Raw genomic sequence first — 15,898 nt, 5'->3', positions numbered from 1 at the left:
TAAATGTATCGTTTTCTGACTACAACATTACTTCATCATTATCCTTCCATGAAACCTGAGTGGGTGAGGGTTGCAATTTTCCAAAATGCATAAGAGATATATAAACCTACCTATAAATACTTTTGACGAAAATATGCATTGTTAAAAAGAAACATGTTCCCTAATTTCCACAACATTTTTGCAAGTTGATACTACAGAAGCTATGCTACAATAGTTCAGTCTCCGACAAAAACCTGGCAATTCCAGCACTCTGATTTCTTCCTTTCGGTACGACATGATCGGCTTTATCTGGACTAAGTTCGTAGTTCTCCAGCTGATCCAGGGTCACTCCAAAAACATCGACATCGGTATCCAGGCTGCCCGTAGACTTCAACGTATCCTCAAGTCTTACCTTTGTGAGATTCAGCGATGTCTCTTGTATCGTTATATCGTCTTCCTTTTCGAAGATGAAATTGTCTGCTTCGTCGTCCAGTGGAGATTCCGAACTGGATGCCGGATAACTAATTCCGGTTTCGAGTGATGGAAGCAATTGCATCCCTCTTTCACCATCGATGGTGTCACTTTGAGTTCGATCTACGGGAGACTGGTCATGTGCTGCTTGGTTTTGTATCACTGTGGATTTTTCAACATTTTCTGACAGACAATCAACCGTAGCATCCTGATTTGACTTCAACCTTTGTGAACTTTGATGGCGGTGTGTTCTTTCAGCATCAGGCAGCTGGAATAAATCAAGTTCACGATTTTCCATTGCGTATGACTTTCCTATGGTATCCAGCTTAGTTTGCAAACTGTCCAGTCGCGAATGAATCATTGCGATATGGAACTGGGCTTTAGAACGAGCTTCGCCTCTCGGACGAATTCTTCTCTTCGTAGCAGGCTTTGAGTTAACTTCGATTTGCGTTGTGGCTGGGGTCTCACTTTTGGAAGCATTGTGAGAAACTGAAAGAAGAAAAACAAAACAAAACAAAATAAAAACCCATCCACTTTGAAGAAACATTCTTAATTGAGACACTTATTTTAGTGCTGCTTTGCATGCAAGTAAGATATAGTTTTTCTGTTTGAGACATGCGTCATTAGCTGGTGACATGACGTGACACGAAGCGATTTCAATTCACTAAAGTAGCATTCTTCATTTGTCATGTAAACGGCAATGTCTACTTTTTATCTAAAGACAGTCGGAAAACGGAAACGTGGCAGTTCTGCTCAAACATTTTACTTCTTTTAGACAGGGAAGTATTATTTATTGAACATTAAATAAATTATTATTTTCCAAGTCTGTGTACAAAGTATCTTAAGTATGCGTATTATGGTTATATAAAAATGGTGAAATGGTATAGATCGAGGTTTAACGCTCCTATCAACACTATTAGGTTATTTAAGAGGTTAAGAGGCAGGACCCCCCCCTCCCGAGTTAACTGTCCATCTCCAAAAGGATCGAGCCAAATGGGAAAATCGTGTAAAGTGCCTTTCCCAAGGACACAATGTCGGACCAAGCTGAGGTTCGAACCCCTGAATGGTAGTATGAAACATTTTTTAAATGTAACATCTCCAATTTTATAGCAAATGAAATAAAGCGTGGCGATTTGCTTGATTGAGTAGATGTTTTACGGCACTATCGACACAATATAAATAAAGCTTGGCGTCAGAGTATCTTTTTAAAAAAACTCTTTAGCTGAAAGCAACATTCGTGCGTGAGTTCAAGAAAGCAACATTTTAGTTCCCTGAAAGACAAACAGTATTAAAGTACTTTAGACAGTCATCCACCCCTGGCACAAGACAATTTACAGCCGAACGTGTGAATCTAATCACTGAACTGGAGCTGAGATCTTGAAGGGGGTGAATCACTTGTTTTACAAACAGACACCACCTCCCTTCTGTGCCATAATAAATAAACAAAAACCCACACTCTCACAAATACATCATGTATGCACTCAAACTCACGCATGCCCCCCCCCCCCGTCCCCTTTTCTCCTAACTCGCAGACTCACAAATACACCTGTGCTCACAAAACACACAAACGCATATACTGCCAAACTCAAAACACTTACCCCATTCACCCACGAACGCACGAACGCACGAGCACGCACACACATACACATACACATACTCACACACGCATACACATACACATACGCACACATACACGCATACACACACGCATACACATACGCACGCACGCACACACACACACACACACACACACACACACACACACACACACACACACACACACACACACACACGTAACATTTCCTGTAGTCAAAATTATACAAACCACCTCTGATTTTTCTCGCCGCGCCGCAGAATTTCTTAAATGGGGTGAAGGTCCACAGAAAGCCCCTTGCCCTGGCAACGATGTAGTCCATAAGCTCGTAGTCATTTGGTTGTTTACTGACGTCATCCCGCACCTCGGAGAAGGCGTCCATGAGAATGGTAACAAGCATGTTGATGAGGATGAAGACGATGAACGTCATGTAGAGGAAGAGGAACAAAGGCGCAAACACTCGATTCACGTGGCTCAGAGCCTGGGTCAGAGAATGTTTTTGTTTTTAGTAAGTTTAAAGGCATTTGTAATACATTAAGTCAAATAAGTACCGAAGATTACGCACAGATATTATCAAACACAAAAAGGAGATATAAGGACGATAGATGTCTTGTACGAAAAAAAAGGAGCAAACCATTCCAAACTACCCTCCTATCACCCACAAATGTTATGTTAGCTTCCAGTATAAAGAAGGACGTCAATACAACAGCGGCCACTAAATGCAGAGAAAGAGCAAACTAAACATACAAACACAATAGAGGGGGTGGAAAGTAGAAGGGTCAACCAGTGGTCTCCGTCAATAACATCCAGGAGAAAATAACGTGCTATACTCTCCAGGTTAGAGTTAATGATTGATTGAGTAGATGTTTTACGGCACTATAGACACAATTTTGGTCATTTGAGCGCCAACAGGTTAGTTAGAGTGAAAGTTTCCCCTCTCGCTTTCATTTTTTTCGTACATTGGTTAATTTCAATTTAAGGTAGTTTACTCAACTCAGTTGCTAGTGATTGTAGCCTGAGGAAGGATCAAAAGTAGACAGACAATAACATATGAATATATTACGTTGAATATGGTATCACTAAAGTACTTATGAACACAGGGGAGTGTATTTTCCTCCATGAAAAGAGAATGCACTTCTGACTGTGTAATTAGAGTTAACTACCATACTCCTGTATATATTAGAACCAAATTGTTTGTGTTTTTACGTCCCGTTAACACAATTTAAACTATTTAGGAGGCAGGCTTCGAGCGTGACTGTCAGAGTCAACCCAAGCTGAGAAGAATACAACACCCCAGCAGGAAGACCGGGATACTCGATACAAATCCTCCTGACATGGGTATCGAACTCAGGTCTCCTGCGAGGAAAGGCAAAGCGCCTTACCACTACACAGCAGGCGTAGTCCTACCACCACTATTCCTTAGAGAATTGTTCAGGTTCGATCAAGGGAGCCTGAAATAATTATGGTCTAATCTGTAGAAACGAGGCTTTAAGATGAACGTACGTTCTTATTCACTTACATCGTAGTCAAAATCCCCAAGGGCCACGACAAATAGTGATTCGATAGAAGCGACCACACTGCGGAACGGAGCCAAAACCCGGCCAAACGTGGTGTAACTGAGGAAGGAATAACACAAAAAGTTTTGTTTTTGGTCAGGTCTGGGAATACCTCTGCCACCCGCTTCGCTCCATCTAACATACAGAGAAAGATGAGACTGAGAGAGAGATAGTTAGAGAGAGTGAGAGACATAGAGAGGGTGAGAGACATAGAGAGGGTGAGAGAGACAATAAAAGAGATAGATAGGGTGAGAGAGAGAGGGAGAGAGGGAGAGAGAGGGAGGGAGAGGGAGAGAGAGAGAGAGAGAGAGACAGAGAGAGAGAGAGAGACAGAGAGAGAGACAGAGAGAGAGAGAGAGAGAGAGAGAGCCTTATAAGTTCAGCTAGCCTACTTCAAAGTGAAGGAGGAAGTGAACTGGCTAATAACAAGTAGGAGCGTTTTCAAAAGGCATCTGTTTTCACAAAAGCTTTATGTATTTTATTTTCAAGCAACGTGTGACATAAAATAAATTGAACAATTTTTTTCACACCCCGCAAGCATGGGTTAAAAAGTCTTTCTCTTTTAGTTCTTGTGAGAGGAGACCCAAGTGGAGTCTATTTCAGCAAATTTCGTTTTGTTTCTAAATTAAAAATATATTCTCTGTAAACCAGGTAGAGCTACTCGTATTTGTCCAGCCATTTAGCTTTTATAAATTATTCGATATATTTATGTTTGTTTAGTATAGGGTTTTACGGCGCTCGCAACTGCATAAGGTCATATGAGCGCGCGGGGCACACCTAATACCTTTTCGTTGGTAGGAAATTTTGAATTTTGCCCGGGTGGCGGCCGAAGCCTACTCTTATCGATTTTAGACCACCAAGGGATCTTTAACGTGCGCAACTTGCACACGGGCCCTCCGAGATTTTTCGCCCTTGTCCGAGAAGGCTAGGTGTAGATCTTTTCTACCAGAAGATCAGGGGTGTGGCAGAAAGACAGCAGTTAGGAGGAGCCAAGGGGTAGCAGTAGAAAGGCTGCAGAAAGTGTCAGGAGCCCAGAGGAGGGGGCAAAGGAGGTGAGGGGGTGGGGGCAGAAAGTGGAAATGAAAGCAGACAACAGAACATTGTTAGAGATCAGGAAAGGATGTGAAAGGAGACAATTTTAGAGAAGAAAATTGTTTGGTCGCTACCCGGAATCGAACCCGGGACCTTTGAATGAGAGGCCAACACCTTAACCTCAAGGCCACGAGAGCCCCCCGATATATTTAGAACCCCCCCCCCCCCCACAAAACAGCAACAACAACAAACCAATAAGACTTCACATATCCCACTATCCATTAGTGTCTGACCTGAAAGAAACGAAGGCGAGGAAAACCACGAAGAACACGAGAGCAAACCCAGAGAGGTCACTGGCCGCAGTCTTCAACGTTGATCCCAGGACAGCCATACGGCGGTTGAACCGCAACAAATGCAAAACCTGTGAAAAGACAAAACTCAATTTTCCACTTTCCACGGGTTTACAGCCCACTAGAGCAGTTTTGCTGTCAAAATTAGAACCAATTATAACCTTTGCTTCAAAATGGAGAGCAGCACTCGGCGGCACACGCTTTTATCTATAAAGTAAAGCCTATTTTTTCTGACGCATCTCATGTGTGTTCATATATATATATAACATATACTATGACACCATGTTACGTATATCAAATATGTATATCATTGCTTTTGCAGTCCTCTACAATTAAACACGCAGTAAATAGGAAAATCTCAAGCCATTTTGAGTTTCTTGCAGTTTTTGGACAATTGTTCTTAGGATATCTCATAAATGACCTCACAGTGTTGGAATTGCCCCCCCCCACTCCTTTTACACACAATAAATCAAAAGATAAAAAACACTCACCTGCAAAGTGGAAAGGAAGCATACAAAGGATATTAGGTATCCGAATAACTCATCCCATAAAGCCAGGGTCTGGAAGTTGTAGAAATCGCCTTTGTTGTAGATAAAAAGAGATAAAAAACAAACAAACCACACTTCAGTTATCTCTTCTGAGACCCTGTACGCTTCTCAAGTCTCTCTCACATTATGACTCTATTCGCCCTTACCTTTCAGACAAGTTGTTATCGTTTTTTAAACTCATTTAATTCATATTTTAATTCATTTACCACTAGCACGTGAACGCATACACAGCATTCTAACCTTTTATGTGTAGATCTATTTCTGATAATTTCACAGTTTATAGAGATATTTATTTAATTACAAAATCTTTCATATTCATTCACATATCTTTCAGACACTTTTCAGAACTATATTTTTTACATAAAACATGACCCCTTACATTTTAGAGCTTCCTACCCTCCTCTTCACCCAAATTACATAAAAGACCCATCCCTGGCATGTTTTGTACACATATTTGGTACCTCTTGAACGTATCCCTCCAACCTTTCCCCCACACCACTTCCTCCACCCATCAGTTATAGAAATGAACTCCCTTACCTTTGAGCCCAATCTTTCTTACGGTCTCTACCATCTTTTCCGTGACAATATGCCGGCCAACATAGAGCACAATAGCTGTCACTGACGTCAACAAGTTCACAAACTCCAAAATATTCCAGATCTGTTTGAAGTATTTCAGACGCTCAGATATAATCTTGTCCACTTGTCTGATGCCAAACCAGGCCAAAGCCATGTACACAAGCATGTCACACACGATTTTGGCTGCAGGGTAACCGCCAAGATAAGAAAATAGTCTGTTGAGCAAGTCAAACCAAGAACAGTTTTTGGTGTCTTCTTTTCGTTTGCTTTATACTTGTATATCAACACGGTGCAAGGTATGTCAACGGTGTTATTTGCACGTCTGTTATGTAATGTAATGAAAGGTGAGTGTAAAAACTTCTTTGCTTATTTCGTTTTAGGTGTAATTGTTACAATTTTGTACAGACTGACCGTAGCTTGGGATTTATTCTCTGCAGAGTAGAGGTATTGCTCACTGGAGGCAGTTTTTTTTTTTTAGATTCTTGAACTACGAAACTGATTTCATTACGTAAAAAGAACTATAATGTATTTTAGTGTAAAAAGGCTAATTCCCAGTATAAGGATACTTTTAGTTCGTTGAGGGGAAACTAAAATTATCATCATGATTTCAATACATACATATTAATCGAACAGTAACGTTTAATTGAACAAGTAGCGACCTGAAAGGGTGTAGATACAGCTTGCCCTTGATGACCTTAGCTTCCTGAAACTCGAAGAGTGCAGTGACCATGGCGAACAGGTTAGCGTTCTGAGAGTACAGCGTAAGTTCTATGACGACCATTCGAGAACGCTCGTCCACCCAAGACTGAGATCTGGGGGAAAAGGGTAAAAACTAAGAAAGCAATACATTCCGTGCTAGTATTAACAAACGGTTTTCATGTCACTTTCAACCCCATATAGACTCAAAAGGGAGCTCAGTTGAGGCATCTATAGGCAAAAATAGAGGAGCTTAACAAAACAACTCCCACTCCAAACATCAGGTACAGATATGGAATATGGTAGGAGTCACTCAGCTATATCAGGTAGCTAAATTATGGTACCCGGTAACGGTTCCTTTCCTTTCCTCCACCCACCTTTTCCCTCTCTTCTTTCAAGGCTATTTTTTAGGTACAAAAATCAGATTTGGCAAAACAGGAACAAAAAGTCTAGCCTCTTTACTCCCAGACCCTGTAAAGAAACTAGTATATCTGCTTACTTGAGCTTTTTGACTAGGGCCTCTGTTTTTTTACGGTCTTTGTTCAGTTTGACCAAGTAACCCCCTGGCGGGTAAACGCCGAGCTCTCCATTGATGGGCACTCCGCCTACCACCCACCAGCCTTGGTATTCCCACGGAGATCTGTGGGGAAACACCACAGTGCCTGTTTGAAGGAGAAGTGGAAGATGGACGCAAACACTCGAAAACCAAATATTATGTACTTTGTGGAGTACATGTATTTCTTATGTCTGGAAACAAAGCAGAAATCAATCAACCCCCCCCCCCACCTCTTTCTCGATCCCTCTCCTTTCTCTCCCCCTTTCTCTCTTTCTATCAATCTCTTTCTATCTCTTTTCTTCTAACCCTCTCTTTCTATCTCTCTATCTTACTCTTTCTACCTCACTCTTTTCTCCCCTCTCCCCCCTCCGCCCTTCCCTCTCTCACTCCCTGTTTGTGCATGCGGGCGTGCGTTTGTTGATAACAGTGAATTTATTACTTCAAATCTACGTTGCCTCTTGATGAATAACGTTTGTTTACTTTTTTCTATGAACCACTCTGGCTTCTTTTTGAGGTTTTGGATTCCACATGGGGTCGTAATCGTTCCAGTCCCGATGCGAGGATGACCATCCCAACACGCATCTAACGTTCATTTTGGCCATTTTGGGGTGCGTACATGAATCTAGAGGTAAGAAAAAGAGACGAAATAGAATGTCAAAAAAAGTTAATTGGCTATCTTCTTCACAATATCACGAGTTATCTTGCTGTAATTAAGCATAATTAACAAGAGGTGGATTATGTTTTTTAAAAAATAAATAAAAGGTTTTTAACACACCAACCAACACAATTTAGATCGACCTCGCTTGTCAGGGTCACCTCGGGCTCAGAGGGATACAATACCCCGGCTGTCGGACGGAGATACTCGATAAAAATCCCCCCTCCCCCGCCTACGTGGGAATCGCGCCAGCAGACAACCCAGATCCGTCCAGTCGAGCCTGTAAGGAGGAGGACGAAACTATGGATAATGTGTTCCTGAGATGTCCCGCCAACTATTGTGCCACAACCCGTCTGCTGGGACGTTTCAGCACTTTTTAAGGACCCCCGGGCAAGTGTTGAGTTCCTGCGTGCTGTCGGCATCGCCAGCGCCAGAAGAAAGAGAGAGAGAGAGAGAGAGAGAGAGAGAGAGAGAGAGAGAGAGAGAGACGTGGGAATCGAACTCAGGTTTTCTGTGTGCGACTCTAAAGGGCCTAACCGTTACCTCACACACGCCAATGGACTACACGTGTTTAAAACCAAATAATATTTAGGTACACCATTCAATAGTTCTATTACAAACACTTGAAATGCAGGCAAGGATTCCTTGGACTATTCGCACGTACACACTCAAGAGGAATAAGATCCATTCCCATATACATACAATACCTACGCATACCATGCATTACTAACAATAAACCATCACATAACATTATTATGACAACGTCCACAGTTCTATTTAACTGAATGAGGTCAACAGAAAAAAAGTGAAAAAACCCAAAGGAGCCCATAATGATGGAAAGTATAATCTAACTAAAATATTGTTATCCATGTCGGGGGGATACAACTACAACCTGACTTTTCGAAGACACGAGTACGGAAGAGCTGTCACAAATGAGATTACAGTGGGAGTAAGCAATACGAAAACGAATAATAGCCATTGATCAATTGGTTTGTTTTTTTTTTTTTTTTTTTTTGGGGGGGGGGGGGGGAGGGGGGGTAGAACAGGGACTTGTGACTTATTTGTCAGAATAGTCAAGCAAACAAACAAACCTGAAATTCAAAGAAATTGGCAGCAAGCGTACCGTTCCTAGCTCTATGTTGCCTTATTCTGACGGGCCCCAGTTTGTATGACGCCATTGTAGAGACAAGTGCAGTCTTCGGGGACATCTTCTGACCACTCCAGTCGCGTTGTGGGTAGAGGAACGGAATGAGGGTCTGTTCCATCCATTGCCACATGTCTTCGGGGACGGTAACCTGGAAATGAGGAGAAACTCATTTTCTAGAATGATTTCCTCAATTTATACTTTTCTTCGATATGCTAGTTGATTTTTTTTGGACATCATTAACAATAATCTTGCCACGATGCAGGCTAGGCCAAAAGCAAAACTGAACCAGAAATAGAACATCAGGCCACATTACGTACTCATCAAATACCGTATGTGTCGCAACGTTTCGAAACGAAACTTGCAAGTAAAGAATTTATACACATAGTCGTAAAAGTAATCTTGAGCCTTCTTTTTGGATCTAACTAGACCAACAACGAACTTTTCGGGTCTCCTTTTCTTCTTAAAACCACAGATTGGGGGGCACTCATGGCCTAGAGGTTAAGATGTTTGCCATTCAAAGGTCCGAGGTTCGAATCCGGGTAGCGACTTGAAAGTTTTCTCTAAAATTGTCTCCTTTCACTTTCTTTCCTTCTCTCTTGCAATATTCTGTCGTCTGCTTTCGTCTCCACTTTCTTCCCTCACTCCCTCACATATTTGCCCCCTGAACTCTTCCTGCAGCCTGTCTACTGCTTCTCCTTGGCACCTTCTTACTGCTGTCTTTCAGCCGCACCCCTGATCTTCTGGTTGGAATTATCTACACATAAACTTCTCGCACAAGAGCGAAAAATCTCGGAGGTCCCGTGCGCAAGTTACGCTCGTTAAAGATCCCTTGGAGGTAAAAAAAAATCGATGAGAGTAGGCTTCGGCAGCCACCCGGGCAAAATTCAAAATTTGCTACCAATTAAAAATGTTTGGTGTGTCCGCACGCTCATATATTAGCTTACGCAGTTACGAGCGCCGTAAAACGCTTACCCCCCCCCCCCAAAAAAAAAAAAAAATAAAAAAATAAAAATAAAAAATAAAAAAAATAAAATAATAATAATAATAAAAAAAAATAATAATAAATAAATAAATTTAAACAAATAAAGCAACAGATTGCCGTGATGTCATGTGCGAAATATTTTTAACTATTTCAAGTTTTGAAAAAAAAAAGCGGGATGAGGGGTTAAATGGACATTTCCCTGATATTGATACCAACCTTCATGACTCGATCTCCTTGGAGGGCGGTGAGGGTTCCCTGTCTGTACCCAAATGCCCTCTGGTCACGGCTGTTGATGGCTGTGAGCAGGAGTAACAGCAAATACACGACATAGAACAGCACCTTGGGAGTGAATGTGAAACGACTCAGACATTGTAAATGACGTGGGGGAAAACGGGTAGGTAGAAAACAGGGGGAGAAATAATGTTATGATCCATGTATTATACGTTTATATTCATCTCCAGGGCTCACCACCCGCCACCGAGTCCAGTAAGGGGACACCGCTCGGAAGTCCAGAGCTGGTGTCAGGGCTAGCCTGGAGGTATACTCCCAATCTGACGGCAATAAATCTCGCCTTCCAACCAAGATTGGCCAAGAAACCGGTTCAATCAACCAGTCATAATCGGTTGAGTGCAGTAGGCCGCTGCACCTGCCCGTCTTGACTCCAGGGCCAAAGTTGCGTGTTGGTGAGGTAAGCCACACCTCAGCCACCAGGACCCCCTTCTCCGGTCTAACGGGTTGCACCCCATGGTCAACAGGGTGCCTCGCGCTGCGGGGATTCGGGGTCCATTTTTTGCTTGACCAGACCTTCAGTCGACAGATCGGAAAGAAAGACAGATGGACAGAAGACATAGCAAGTACGGACCAAAGATGCCACCCCCATGTCAAAGAGCTAGTAACGAACGAGTGGCATCCCATCAGCGGGGGTTACACATCCTGTTGATGGGACAGCCAACTATTTTTGTTCTCTTCCCCGGTCAGCTCGGGGAAGGATGAAAGGAAGAAAGACGATAGAAGGCAGACGATACACCTAAGCAAATGTCACCCCTGCGCCCCTGAGCTTAGGTGTTCAAGGGTAACATTTCACCTTTGAAGGGATTGCACCTCATGCTGGCGGAGCAGTGGGTGTATTTATATCCCCCCGACCTTCGGGGGTTGAGGACGAAACCTCCTTTGACAACATTTTTTTTCGAATATTCACTGCTTGAGTCTGAATTTGAGCAAAGAGAAGCACATCTACACAATAATGGTCATGTTTAGTGCTAGTCCAACCGTTTCAGTAATTTTTGTAGATGTAAGGTCAAGATTGATAACCAAAGCAAAACGAAAATAATCAATACAGGTGATAAACATTGACTAAATACGTCGACTCTTGGGTTACCGAAGACATTTTGAGATTGTGAAACATATCTGGATCAGAGGGTGAAACCTGAAGTTTGTAAAAACGCATCAACAAAAGTCAGAAGATTTTAGCCTCCCATTATGTCCCTTTATCTCCCTCTATCTATCTCTATATCTCTCGATCTCTCGATCTAACTATCTATCTCTCTATCTCTATCTCTATGTTAAGCGATAACAGTTCTTTTCAAATTTCTCCACATTTACTCATTTTTAAAGAAGACTGGCCTGTCTCGACTGCCACATAAATGGTTTTCTCTCTCTTCAAAACGAGCACAGACATTTCCCGACTTCGTTTACCTTTACGGACAAACACATTATTCGAAGTTCTAAGATTCCTCAGTTGTCCCATGTTTTGATGGCGTAGAAGTTAACCTCCATACCTCAGGTTGACAGACTTTTTTTTAACTTATTAAAACAACAGTATCAAGAGTCAATCACCCTTAGCCACCGACATGTGGAGGGTATGAATCTCATCTGGATACCCTTGATCAATTCAAAGATGAAAAGCGTGACAAAATCATGGTTCTGATGCAATTTTTGGTCTCTGTGAGGTAACTTTCTTTTCAGGCAATTGCTTTCTCTTCTGAACAGTACAGATCGCTTTCCTTTTGTACAAAGCTGTATCATCTCTACCATAGATGAACAGACCACTTCGTTAAAAAAAAACACACTTATCATCCAATCACAGATGCCGTGCATGTATATTGAAAACATCACTTGAAGCAAGTCTTTCTGTGAATGGACTTAAAATCCCTAGATAATATTTTAACTGTCCTGTGCTAATCCAATCGTTTCACTAATTTTTATGGCTGCAGAGTCAAGGTCGATACACAAAGCTGAATGAATCAAAGTTATTACCTTTACAAAACAGTAATAACTATAACATGCATTCAGTTTTGGGTCACCGACAACACACTGTGATTATGAAACTCATCTGGATCCTCCAGATTGGTCCGAGGTTGAAAACTTTAGTCTGTGAAAGCGCATTAGCCAAAGTCAGATTTAGCATTTCTCTCTTTCTCTCCCTCTCCCCCCCCCTCTCTCTATCTCTCTCCCTATCTCTCTCCCTATCTCTCTCCCTATCTCTCTCCCTATCTCTCTCCCTATCTCTCTCCCTATCTCTCTCCCTATCTCTCTCCCTATCTCTCTCCCTATCTCTCTCCCTATCTCTCTCTCTCGCTCTCTCCCCTCTCTCCCTCTCTATCTCTCTATCTCTCTCTATCTCTCGCTCTATCTCTCGCTCTCCCCCCCTCCCCCCTCTCTCTCTCTCTCGCTCCCCCCCTCTCGCTCTCGCAAAATTAATACACAACCTTGTGACAGTAGCTCCAATGATAAGCGAATATAAAAGAAGACTGGCCTGTCTCGACTGCCACATAAATGGTTTTCTCTCTCTTCAAAACGAGCACAGACATTTCCCGACTTCGTTTACGGACAAACACATTATTCAAAGTTCTAAGATTCCTCAGTTGTCCCATGTTTTGATGGCGTTGAAGTTAACGTCGACACCTCAGGTTGAAAGACTTTTGTAACTTATTAAAACAACAGTATCAAGAGTCAATCACCCTTAGCCACCGACATGTGGAGGGTATGAATCTCACTTGGATACCCTTGACAAATTCTAAGATGAACAACGTGACAAAATCATGGTTCTGATGCAATTTTTGGTCTCTGTGAGGTAACTTTCATTTCAGGCGATTGCTTTCTCTTCTGAACGGTACAGATCGTTTTCCCTTTGTACATAACTGCATTATCTCTATCATAGATGAACAGACCACACGGAAAAATAATATTAAAAAACAAACAAACATAACAAATATCCCTCTTCTATACATACGCTGTAAATGCCATTATAATTGTTATGCGTGCTTAACACCGATGCTGATCAAATTCAGACCATTAAGGAGGGTCTGTTTTGACTTTGACCCAAAGTGACCTGTAGTCGAACAGTAGAGTCTGAAATGAAGTCCTGGAACTATTCGTGGGGAACGTTGACCAAGGTGGCCCAAAACAGACAGAGCTGGAGATCCTTTGTTGCTGCCCTCAACGCCAGATGGCGTAACGGGTTGTAAGTTGACCCTGTCTGTCAGGGAAATCTGGGTGGAGCGGGATACAGCAACAAAGTAACTTTCATTTCAGATGATTGCTTTCTCTTCTGAACAGTGCAGATCGTTTTCATTTTGTTCATAGCTGTAGATGAATAGACGATTTGGAAAGATAATTTTAAAAAAGATTGATTGATTGGGTTGATGTTTTACGGCACTATCGATACAATTTTGGTCATCTAAGGGCCTACAGGTTTCACCGCTACAAAATCAGACGTGTTTTTAGTAAGAGTCTTTCGGAGCTCGCAACCGCACACGATCACACTATTTTCATTATGCTAAAAAGACGAACAAACATTTATAAATTTTTTTGTAAATATGGAAAAGACTTATTTACATTTGTATATACAATATTAATTTCAGTGTATGTATATATACACCGATAACGATAACTATTATATTTTCATATTCTATTAAATAGTCCAATTTCTTTTACATAACTTAAAAATTTTCTAGGGTCTACGATGTCCAAAAGGGTCTTAATATCTTTACATTTAAAATATTTCGTACGAACATCAGTAAATTCGACACATTCCGTTAGGATGTGCCGAACTGTGAAATTTGTGTTGCACGCCAAGCAAAAAGGAGCTTCCTCTCCTTCGAGCAAATGTTTGAGCGTGACGTCCGTGTGTCCTATCTTTAGTCTTGTAAAAATTACTTTTTCTCTTCGCAGGAGAGATAGTGGTTTCCTGAGCGTAAGTTTCGGTTGAATGTAATGGAGTTTGTTGTGTATTTGTTTATTCCTAATTTTGGACCAGGAGGATGTGATGTGTTCTTTTACTTTCGGTTTCATGTCAGAGAAAGGGATTTTACTATTTTTGTTTTCAGGTAGTTTTAGAAATTCTTTGGCAAATTGGTCAACGGTTTCGTTGCCATCAAGTCTGTAGACTTTTTGTTGTGTTTTTCAAGACTAGTATCTATGTTTGGTTTGGTTAAATGCCATGGAGGTACGTTGGACATGGCAAAGGGCTCGATTATGTCTTCAGAAAAATCAATGTTTTTGAGATCGTTCTGGATTCTTATTCCGAAAGGGCTTATTATATTTCCAAAGGAGGATAGAGTTTTTAGATCTACGGGAAGGCCAAAGAACATTTGTGGGCTGGCTTTTGGGGTACTGAGCTAAGTTCCAAAGCGTATTGCAAAGAGAGTTTTTTCCTTCTAAGTTCTAAAGATGGTTCATGAGCTTCTGACTGTAAACTTTCTACATGTGAAGTACAGAAAGTACCTAGGGCAAGGCGAAGGCCTTGGTTCTCAACAGGGTCTAAAATTTTACGGTAAGAGTAAGACTTTCTAGCTGATCCGTAAACAGGACTGGCATAGTCCAGCATGGAACGGACAAGGGAACGGTAAAGTTGAAGTATTTCGATATTTCCTCCCCATTCGGGATTGGATAGTATTTTTAAGGCGTTGAGAGCACTCTGACACCTCGTCTTTAGGTCTTTCAAGTGCGGCAGGAAAGAAAGTTTATTGTCGAAGATTACGCCCGGGAAACGAGCTTGTTTTTTTACAGGAATTTTCTCTCCAAACAAATATAAATCTGGTGTGCGACAGACAAAAATGTACACAGTTTGTTTTTGTTGTAGAAAATTTGAACCCGTGCCCGTTTGCCCAAGTTTCCAGTTTATGGAGTTGAAGCTGAAGCTGACGTTCAATGTGATCTATTTTGGATTTGGATTTATAGCAGATCAGGAAGTCGTCAATGTAAAGTGAGCAGTCAATATTGTTTTGAAGGGTTTTTTGTGATGGAATTGATTTTAATTTCGGAAAGAATCGGCGATAAGATGCTTCCCTGGGGGACGCCTTCTTGGGTGTGTAAATTTGATAGGGTTGAACCCACTTTTACTTGAAATGATCGATCTTTCAAAAAGTTTCGTACAAATTCGAAGATTTCCGCGTAAGCCCAAGTCATGCAGGTCTTTTAAAAAACCATGTGGTGTCGAAGGCTTTTTCTAAGTTGAGAAAAATAGCCACAAGGTGCTCTTTCCTAATGAAAGCTTCCCGAATGAAAATTTCAAGTCGGACGAGATGGTCAATAGTAGAGAGATTTTTTGCGAAAACTGCATTGGAAATTGGATAAGGAGTTTGAGGTTTCGAGAAAACACCTTAGACGTTTGTTAATAAGTTTTTCCATAAGTTTGCAGAAACAGTTTGTAAGGGCTATGGGACGGTGGTTTGATGGGTTAGAGTGATCTTTTCCTGGTTTTGGGATTGGTATAATAGTGGCAAGAGGAAGAGAGAGAGAGAGAGAGAGAGAGA

The 15,898-nt window shown here is 41.6% G+C and overlaps 1 protein-coding gene across 1 annotated transcript in view; it reads right to left on the bottom strand.

The window, feature by feature from the left end:
* Positions 1 to 205: 205 nt before the first annotated feature.
* The window catches only part of LOC101845497 (polycystic kidney disease 2-like 2 protein), a 32,788-nt gene continuing 17,095 nt past the window's right edge, over positions 206 to 15,898 (bottom strand). The window contains exons 4-13 of the mRNA XM_035972455.1: positions 10,359 to 10,481; positions 9,137 to 9,308; positions 7,839 to 7,980; positions 7,302 to 7,442; positions 6,766 to 6,918; positions 6,090 to 6,321; positions 4,926 to 5,053; positions 3,564 to 3,660; positions 2,276 to 2,525; positions 206 to 939 (exon numbers count right to left, since the gene is read on the bottom strand). Of these exons, the coding sequence (XP_035828348.1) occupies positions 206 to 939; positions 2,276 to 2,525; positions 3,564 to 3,660; positions 4,926 to 5,053; positions 6,090 to 6,321; positions 6,766 to 6,918; positions 7,302 to 7,442; positions 7,839 to 7,980; positions 9,137 to 9,308; positions 10,359 to 10,481 (2,172 nt within the window). The remainder of the gene's footprint in view (positions 940 to 2,275; positions 2,526 to 3,563; positions 3,661 to 4,925; positions 5,054 to 6,089; positions 6,322 to 6,765; positions 6,919 to 7,301; positions 7,443 to 7,838; positions 7,981 to 9,136; positions 9,309 to 10,358; positions 10,482 to 15,898) is intronic.

This window comes from Aplysia californica, unplaced genomic scaffold, assembly GCF_000002075.1.
Source record: "Aplysia californica isolate F4 #8 unplaced genomic scaffold, AplCal3.0 scaffold00698, whole genome shotgun sequence".
In the NCBI taxonomy this organism is placed as follows: Eukaryota; Metazoa; Mollusca; class Gastropoda; order Aplysiida; family Aplysiidae; genus Aplysia; species Aplysia californica.
Note: the sequence above shows the minus strand (reverse complement) of the source record. Positions and strands in the feature narration are given on the sequence as shown.